General features: G+C 38.5%; 1 protein-coding gene across 3 annotated transcripts in view; it reads left to right on the top strand.

The window, feature by feature from the left end:
* Window positions 1-633: 633 nt before the first annotated feature.
* Window positions 634-10,315, top strand: part of b9d1 (B9 protein domain 1) — a 70,653-nt gene continuing 60,971 nt past the window's right edge. For 2 of the 3 annotated variants that reach the window (XM_048551988.2, XM_048551986.1), the window contains exons 1-2: window positions 634-768; window positions 2,638-2,706. In XM_048551988.2, coding sequence (XP_048407945.1) covers window positions 706-768; window positions 2,638-2,706 — 132 coding nt within the window. In that variant the 5' untranslated portion in view covers window positions 634-705. The other variant, XM_048551987.2, reaches the window with a different exon arrangement.

Raw genomic sequence — 10,315 nt, 5'->3', positions numbered from 1 at the left:
CAACCTTGTTGAAGAACTCTAAATTCATGATGGAATTCAAAAGGACAAAGAATCCATTGAGATCACAGATGTTGACATAGGAGGTTTTTTCATACTGTCAACAGGAAGGAAGCCACTGTCTTTACATGGGTTGTGGGGATTTTAAAAATTTCTATAATGACTGAAGAGCTATTGGATGACCAACCTTAGAAACATTTGTCAGAAGAAACAAATACTGAAAACAAGAATTTGTGGTACAATCTAGTTGAGCTTATTCATTAACCTTTAATGGATGCGCATAAAGCAAAACAACACACTGGACAAATTTACAAGACAACTTTGCCTTTATTGCTCGATGACGATGAAAACAGAAACTCAAGAGCAGCATTTCAATCCTGTACACTGCAAGGAACCAAGTACTTGTTTCAACAGAGCAGCTGTCTTCGTTAGCACAACGGTCTAAAAAGGTGATAGTTCATTTTTCACATTTAAGAATTTAGCAAATATGATAGGGTTAGGGTTTTAAGAATGATTGACCTTAATTTTTTTGACTGCTCCAGATTTGCAGCATGCACGTTCGGAAAAATGAGTTAGAGGTTCCGGCATTGGGGCTGGAATTCAGCTGCTGCCAATCACATGCCGCGCAGGCGCAAAGACAGTGACGGGCGTCGTCCTGGAGATGGTGAGGCTGGGAGTCGGTGGGATAAACACGTAAGATTGAGAAACATGCTGTCCGGAAAACCGTCTGTGTTCCTTTTAATGGTCAACGGGCAGATCGAAAGCGCTGATGTAAGCATTGCTTTTATTCAATGTAAGAGGGATGTTATGCCCTGAGTGTTTCGCCTGTATGATCCAGTTTCTATCCTGAAACTCAGTCTGGATGTGAATGTGTCCCGGGCCTGCTGGCGGCAATCCCCTCGGCAACCAACCCATAGTAAGTGCGCTTTAGAATCCTTGTGGCGAGTTGCAAAGAGTATCCTTTATTAGTTACCAATTTCAAAGAATATCCGTTCGTTACTTTGTAAACCAGCTATTATAGTACATGCAATGCAGAGCTCAAGTTCTGAACGCCTCCCTTAGACTAAGGGAGAAACATTTAGTGTGGGTATCTGGTGTATCTGCCAAGGGATCATTTTTGGTAGTCGGAATAACATCTTAACTGCCGCATTTCCTGATCAACACATTCGCAAACAGATGGTCCGCACTTCGCCATCACCCTCTCTTGCAGACTTGGTTCCAGTTAAACCATCGAAGAAACGAAAAATAATGCAAATGCTGGAGTTTTTCTCTTCCCCCGAGGCTACCAGACGTGCTGAGTATATTCAGAATTTTCTGTTTTTATCCCACTTAATCAACATCTCCTTGTTTTCAAATCCCTCCATATTGGGTTTTTCTCCTATTTAAATAATTTCTTCCAGCTCGTCTTATAGGAACTCTGCTTTCATTCTGGGGTCTTGAGCTTGTCTTATTTTAATAACATCATCACTGTGGTCACGTATTCCACTGTGTAAGTCCTTAACCCTGAAAGATTTCCTCACTGCCCCCGCTCCCCCTCCCCATTCTGCAGTTCCTTCTTTTAAACTTGCCTGTTGAGTAAACTTTTGTTCACCTGCCTTAATACCTCCTTATAAAAAATGAACATTCACTGAATTTGAATTAAAACATTTTGGGAGAGCTTTCCAGTTTATTCAAAGAATGCATTACCAATTATAGATTAGAGAAGAGGGTGATAACATTCGGAGTTTTTAATATGGTCTCACTCCAATGACTGTGCTGCTGTCAAAACAGACTCTAGGAAGAACAGTTATAATGTTGATATGAAGGTGAACCCTAGAAAAGATTAGTACTGTAACAAAATGGCCTTGAAGTCAACTCTTTTGAGTCAAAGTTTAAGTTCAGACCTATATTTGCCATTTTTTTTTTAGCTAATAAGTGCATGTTTAGTACTTTGTTTTGCATTAGGAGCAAGGCTCAGTTTTCAGCTCAGAAATACAAATTAAGGTTCTACCAGCCGAAACATCAAAGTATAGGACCAAGCAGGCAAAATGGAGTGTGTTACCATGAATGTGCATGGGAGTTTAAGACACTCTAACACAGACCTCATGTGGCAACAGACCAACAGAAATGTGCCTTCCTGCACTAACCCATATGCTTAATTTATATGTTTAAGTTGACCCCTGTTGTAAGGATGTTTTGATCCCTCAAACATTGACTGACTGCACTGAAATTGTAGTAGCCAGATTGCAACAAAACTGTTTATTCTCCAAATAATATTCAGCCCTTCAGATATAAACTGTTGTTTCAACCCAGGAGAAAGTTATTTCTAATTATTGTCTCATTATATGACAGTGAATAAGTCGCAATGCCAGACTTCTAACAAAATTTGTATTTCTATCTGTATGTTGCAGTTTTGTAACTTTCTCCTGGTTGAAAATTTTGATTCTGTTAAAGCCTTCATGAGATAAAGACTCAAATTCCTGCATGCTGTTAACTGATGTTATAAAAATACTAATTTGATTGCAGATATTTTGTGGGTCTCTGATTTCAAAACATACTAATCTCACCAATATTGAATGTGAAACTTTAAAACCAAGCATATCAGCATTTGAAAAGTTTTGCAATTTTTATTCATTTTAATTCAAATTATTTTTTCCCCAGTTTCCAGAGTTTGATGAGCTGTATTGCAAATACTCCTATGTGTATGGACATGACTGGGCTCCAACAACAGTAAGTGTTGATGTTAGTTCGTTCAGCTCATTGTGGGATAAACATTTAATCCTATAATAATTAATAAATGACTACAAGCTTAGTTACAATGACAGTCTGAATTCTGTGCTTTTCCAATGTAATATAATTTGAATTCTTGGATATCCTTGGATATTGAGTCATTCCAGAATTACAGCTGCCTTGTAGCACTATTCTTATGTTATAGGAGCTAATTAAAATCATAAATTTAAATGAAATGTCACCTCAGTGGTGATGCACTCTTAATGATGTCATTATAAACTACTGAACTCCTTAATGATTGTGCTATTTTTGTTAATCCAAATATTTATTGTAAGAATACTTCTAAATGAAATAAATTGCTTGAGGTTTTTTTGTTGCTAGATAAATAACCCCAGAAACTACACCCCTAGCCTATCTAATTTAAATAAATTGTTAATAAGATTGTGAAGTAGTGTGCTTTTTGTTGATTTTCAACAGTTTCTATACACTGTGTTGTGTACAAAATGTTCTTTTGTAGAAAATAAATTTTAGAAATGTTGTTTTGAAATAATTGAATGGTTTAGGACACTTTCCTGACATTTACAATAACTAAGTCTGTTATGTCTTTTAGCTAATGAGATAGCTTTTTGCATTGTAGACAAATTATCATTCAGAAAGATCATAAATTGACACTCTACAGGTGTAACTAGACTCTCAGTAAAGTGTAGGGGTTAATACATGAAATTTTCATGCCACATCTTTTGGTCTGTAAGAAACAAATAGAACTACAGATTTATGTGGTACACCAAAATTTCCTGAGAATTTTATTACCATGAGAATGACACTGACTGAAAGAAACTTAATTTTACAGGTGAAGATTGGAATTGGAATAAAAACCTCTCTTTGCATATCATCTACATTGTATTTTAATATTTAGTACACATTTTTCTTCTCGAAGTCTTTCCTAATTTAATAATTCAGCACTTGCCTCACACACACTGAAAGCTTTGAAGGAAACTATATGAACAGAATTGGCACATCTCTTTTCACTCTATCACTGATGTGGAAGTGCCAGTGTTGGTCTGAGGTGGGCAAGGTCAAAATCACACAATTAGTTATAGTCCAACAGGTTTATTCGAAAACACAAGTTTTCCAGAGCCTCGCTGCTTCTTCAAGTGTAAGCGTGTGTGCTGGTATCAGACTCAGAATTTATAAGTAAAAGATCAAAAGGTCACACCACTAATGAGGATGTATTAAACAAACCTAAGATGCTGTTAAATCTTTAAGTTAGAAAGTTTTAATTGATTAATATGTATATGTAAATCCCAGAATTCCTTTCAAGTCACTGCCTTGCAAGAACTAAAGCTTTTATCAGTGTAACGAAGAGGTGACATTTTGGAATAACATGCATTGTCTGACCTCTCTTATTCATTGGTATCGTGAATAGCAGTCAATGAAGAAATTATCTACCACTTTTTAAATCATCGATGTTTCGCATAAAAATGGAAGACAAAAAAAACTAGAGTTTTGGGGACAGCAGTTTAAAGCAGAATATTGGTTCAAGTTTGGCTCTGTTCAAAAAGTAGTCAGTGAATTAATCTTACACGCAGATTTTGGGTTTAGCTGTTAGTGTCGTAAGTGAACTTGAATTTTGCAATTAAGTAATTTTATTCATAAATACTTTTTGAAGTCATTCACTATGGAAAGGAGTTGTAACAAAGAAATGGGGATGTGCTAGTGTTATGCTTTAGATTAATTTATTGAAAGTTAGTTGTATTCTCCAGTTATTTGTGCCTTCTAAAATAGTTTGACTAAATGCCTTTAATGTCCTAGAATATGGTAATGCGATGTCATGTTAATTGTTCTAACAGTCTTAGAGAAGTCAAATTTTTAATCTTATTTTTCCTGCAAAAATCGAGGCAGATGTGTGTTAATACTGTTAGTTGTGTACCTGTAATTTGTCTGAACTTCTTCAACTTACACTTCATGGCCAATAGTCTGTTTGCATCAGTGTGCAGTTTCGTGTTTATAATCTGATCATGTGCTGGAAACATGTTAAAAAGTGCAGAAATGGGATGTTCACTTGTACGAATTTGCACTAACGCTAAACTTGCATAGTGATAAAGATTTCCTGACCACAGTTTCTTTGTGGATTTCCTCATCAGCGTCCACACCAAATGATTTCTCACTCTGATTAAGATCTTCATCTCAATTTATCATATTCTGTCTCTTCTGAGTTCAGTGTCCTCTTATCCTGTATTACTCTCTCCCCTGAAAAATCCTCAACCCATATTCTTGGCTGAACCCTTGGTTTTGCCACTTCACATGATCTTACTAGTTTCCACCCTAGCCCCTGTAGATAAATCCATCTCTGATCATTTTTTGTCTCTCAGTATCCATATCCCTGTTCTATCAAACAGCTGTATTGTCTTTCATAACCATAACTGGAATAAAAAAACTTCCCATTCACTTGCATGCAAGCTTGCAAAATCCCAGCTGTTTAACCTTCGGCCCTCTGCTCTCTACATTAGCTGCAGCTAACGATTTGCTCTTCTCTCCCTCACCTCTATTTTTGAATACTTGATTTTATCAGAAACCATTATTTGCTTTGCAACATTTCTCCAGCTAATGATTTGAGTGAGCAGCGGGCCAAAGGTTAGACAGGTGGGATTTTCAAGTGCAGCTATAAAGTGAACTAGAGGATTTTCTTTTTCCAGACATGGTTACAGAAGGAGCTAGGGTTGGGTGATGGAATGTGGGTGCTGAGTGATACAAGGGAGTGATCAGAGCTGGCCTACTCTATAATGGAAAAGATGGGACTGTTAAGTTCATGTGAGATGTTAAGGCTAATGGAGCCCCTTTAATACCTTTTCTTAACAAAGATGTATCTGTCTCAATTTTAAAACAAACAACTGATTCAGCATTCATCGCCATTCTTGGAAAGAGTTTCAAACAGCAACTACCCTTTGCTGAAGTGCATCCCAACATCTCTCCTGAATGGGTTAGCTCCAATGCTCAGGCTATGCCCGCTATTGCCAGAATCTCCAACCAGTGGAATCAGGCATTGAACTACTGTTGATACCTTATTAGACTTATCCTCCACTCAGTACTGGATGGGCAGAAATTTCTTCCAGTAAATTGATAGAAAGACTGAAGCCATCACTCCAGACTCCATCACTCTCTTAGGTCCATTTACAACCTAGGTTGTAGCTTCAGTGATGAGCTTCTGACCGTAGATTCACCCTCAGCTCACGTGGGCTGCTGAAACCTTCGCCATGCCTTTATTACCTCAAGACTTGACTATTTCAAAGCATTCCTAGTTGGATGTCCCACACACTATGCTCAGCAACCTTGAATTCATGCACATCAGTTGCTGTTAACTCAAATCAAGTCTCACTTACCTATTTCCCTATTGTTTACTGACCTACGTTAGCTCAGTCCAGTTAATAAACATCTTGATTTCAAAATTCTCAACCTTATTTTCATGTGATCTCACCTTCCCATCTCTGTAATCTCTTAATTTTCCCCATCAATGATAGCCACATCTCCCCCTGCCCAGGACTTGATTTCTTTTCTACATTGCTTTCTTCCTTTAAAACACTCAGTACATTTTTTTTAAACTCAGAATTTTCTTAACACAGAGAATGCTGGAGAAACTGAGCTGGTCTCACAGCATTTGTGGACAGCAAAACAGAGTTAGTGTTTTGAGTCTGGTATAACTTCTTATATGCTTTGTCGTATTTTACCAGTCAAGCCAATTTTGTATACAAATGGCTAGTTCTCCCTGGATTCCATGTGATCTAACCTTGCTAACCAGTCTACCACGTGGAACCTTGTCAAATGCTAGCTGAGGTCGAACCAACATCGTATACAGTTCCAGCTGCTCATAAAACTCTATGCCTTTTTAACTACTTTATCTATCTGACCAGCTACCTTAAAGGACTGGTATAAATGTAGGCCAATATCTCTGATTTTCAGCAGGTCTGGCAGTATCTGTGGAGAGAAAGCTGTCAACATTTTGGATTCAGTGCTCCCTCTTCAGGACAGTTCTGATGCTGCTACACCCATTGAGTTTCTTCAGCAATTTATGTTTTTGTTTCTGATTTCCAGCATCCACAGTTGTTTTTTTTGTGCCATCTGATTTTTGGTGCTTCCCATATATTCCCTTGCCCTATTCGCCCTGCCCAAGTGCATCAACGCACATTTATCTGAATTGAATTATGTTTGCCACTTATCAGTCCTTTTTTTATCATCCTGTAACCTATGGCTATCATCCTCACTATATGCTAAATTGACACAGCAGTAAAATCTGCAAACTTATTGATGAACCCACCTGTGTTTAAGTCCAAATCATGTAGACATAAATAGCACAAGCTCAAACACTCATCCACGTGGGACCCCACTGGACACAGGTTTCCAGCCAAATAAATACTCTCTGCTTCCTGGTACTGAGCCAATTCTGAATCTATTTTGCTGATTTTCTTTAGATTTCATGGGCTGTTACTTTTGCATTCACACTCCCATGCAGGACTTCATCAAGAACAAAAACAAAGTTGCTGGAAAAGCTCAGTAAGTCTGGCAGCATCTGTGAAGGAAAAAAGAGTTAACATTTCAGGTTCAGTGACCGTTCCTCCGAACTGATAGTGGCCTTTATTAAAGAGCCTGGCTGAAATCCAAATAAACTATGTTAAATATGTTGTTCTCATGTACACGCCCCAGTCACCTCTTTGAAAAATTCAATCAAGTTGGTCAGACAAGACCTCTTGTAACAAAACCAGGTTGACTGTTCTTGATAAATCCCTGCCTCTCTAAATTGCAGAATTGCTTCAAATAGTTCCCCACCACTGACTGGCCTTCCTCCTTTCTTGAACAATGGCACCACATCCTGCAGATTCTCTCTTGTGATGTATTTTCTCCCTTTCTTCATTCACTTGCCTGGGGTACATTTTATCTGGAGACAGTAGGAACTGCAGATGCTGGAGAATCTGAGATAACAAGGTGTCGAGTTGGATGAACACAGCAGGCCAAGCAGCATCAGAGCAGCAGGAAAGCTGATGTTTCAGGCCTAGACCCTTGTTCAGAAAAATGAAGAAAATTTCCTGAAGGATCTAGGCCCAAAACGTCAGCCTTCCTGCTCCGTTCATCCAGCTCTACACCTTGTTACCATACATTTTATCTGGTCCCTGTTATCTATCTACTTTTAAGCCAGCCAGACCACTCAGAACCTCCATTCAGTTTATGCTAATTTCTTTAATTATATCACAGTTCTCCAATTCCTATATGCATATCATCCTTCTCTTTATCCAATCCTGTATATCCTTCAACATCCTAGATTTGTTTGTCCCTTCCACTATCTTTATTGGAACATCTTGGCACTGTGCTCTCCTGATTTCTTCCTTTAAATGCATTGTCTGTTCTGACACAGATTTACCTAAAAGTACCAGCTCCCAGTACACTCTGGCAAGTCATATCTGACTGTATTAAAATCAAATTTCCCAGTTTAAAATTTTACCATCCTTTTCCTCTTCTGTAACAAGCTTGACTGTAATGGAATTGTGATCACTATATGCAAATGCACCTGACTGATACTTCAAATACTTGCCGGGCTTCTTTAGCTAAAATTAAGTCCAGGGCTGCACCCTCTTTTGGTGGGATTCATGGAATCCGCGCAATGCAAAAAATACCATATGACTTAACGAGTCTGCACCGACTGTCTGAAGGCGATTCCACTCCCATTCCTGTAATCTAGCATTTACCAGGTCCGGTCAACCTAATCTGCATGTCTTTGGACTGTGGGAGGAAACTGAAACACCTGGTGGAAACTCACGCAGATCAGGAGAATTTATAAATTCCATATAGACAGTCACCCAAAGCTGGATTTTAACCCAGGTCCCTGGCACTGTTCGACAGCATTGCTAACCACTGTGCACTCACTCCACTCACTGACTTCTGGACTCATTTTAAGAATTCTGTCCTCTGTAAACCTTTTACACCATGATGACCCCAGTTAATGCTGGATATTGAAATCTTGCACAATCACTTCTACAGTTGTCTAATATTTGCCTACATACCCACACCTCTAATTGTCTCTGTTAGCAGCTCCCTATAGTACACTCCCAGCAATGTGATTGCTCCGAGTCATAGACACACCCAGCACAGAAGCAGACTGTTCGGTCCAACCTGTCCATACCGAACATAATCCTAAACTAAACTAGCCCCACCTGTCTGCTCCTGGCCCATATCCCTCCAAGCCTTTCCTATTCGTACATCCATCCAAATGCCTTTTAAATATAGTAATTGTACCTACATCCACCACCTCATGAGGAAGTTCATTTCACACACGAACAACTGTTTTAAAAAAAACTGCCTCGTCTTTTTTAAAATCTCTCTCCTCTGACCTTAAAAATGTGGCCCCAAGTCTTAAAATTCCTCATCTTAGGGAAAAGACAACGACCATTAACTCTGTCTATTATCTCTCATTGTTTTATAAACTTCTGTCAGGTCACGTCTCAACCATCTATGGCTCCAGTGAAAAAAGAACCAGCCTATCCTGAAATCTCGAACCTTCCATACTCAGCAATATCCTGGTAAATCTCTTCTGAACCCTTTCCAGCTTGACAAAATCCTTCCTGTAACTGGGCAACCAGAACTGGATGCAGTATTCCAGAAGAGGCTTCACCAATGTCCTGTAAAGCCTCGATATAAAGGCCCTACCCCGTATTGCCTTCATTTGATGAGCCGTCTAAGATGTCATCCTTTCCTACTGCTGTGATTGATTCCCTAAATCCATGTTGCAGCACCTACTACCTGTCTCCCCGAAGACCATATATCCAAATGATGTTTTCAGATTACAAGATTTTGAGGGGACTTAAACATGGTAGGTACATTTAGGTTATTTCACACTCAGGGTTTCATCTAAAACCAGGGATCAAAGTTTCAGAATAATGAATCACTTGTTTTAGATTTTTTAAAAAAATGTGATTTTCCCTGAGTGTGGTGGAACCTGAGTCATTGAATACATCCAACTCTGAGCTAGACAGATTCTCGTACTCTAGGGGTGTCAGGAATTATGGGAAATAAATATGAAAATGGAGTTGAGGTCAACATTGGTTGTGATCTTATTGAAGGCACAAGAGACAGTATTAATATTGTGGCTCTTCCTCATTTTCCATGGTCGGGCAAATTAAGAAGATCTCAACACGTTTGCAAGTTGAATTAGCGAATGAGTTACCGATGTTGCTTGAATACCATGTGTATGATACAAAAAGTGATATTTCATCTTCACAGTCAACATTTTGAAACTGTTAATGATAATTATTAAAAATACATTACTTCTAACAAATGCAAGGTTGAAAAATATACTATATTAAGAAATGTTCTCAGCTGTGTTTTTGTATCTCATGTCAAGAGAGCAGTAGAGAACCAGTAAAGGCTGTATATAATAATGTTAGATGATTACAAGCAAAGGATAGCTGTCTAGTACTGTCCATCTGTTACAAAAAAAATTAGCTCCCTTCATAGAAATGTATGTTGAACTGGTATTGTTGCTGTCTTTTCCAGCAAAGTTCCAAGAATTTCTTGTGGACAGATTGGTTGCAAGCCAACCTCAGCAACTAGTTCCCCAGTTCGG

The sequence above is a fragment of the Stegostoma tigrinum genome, chromosome 23 (genome assembly GCF_030684315.1).
Source record: "Stegostoma tigrinum isolate sSteTig4 chromosome 23, sSteTig4.hap1, whole genome shotgun sequence".
Taxonomy (NCBI): domain Eukaryota; kingdom Metazoa; phylum Chordata; class Chondrichthyes; order Orectolobiformes; family Stegostomatidae; genus Stegostoma; species Stegostoma tigrinum.
Note: the sequence above shows the minus strand (reverse complement) of the source record. Positions and strands in the feature narration are given on the sequence as shown.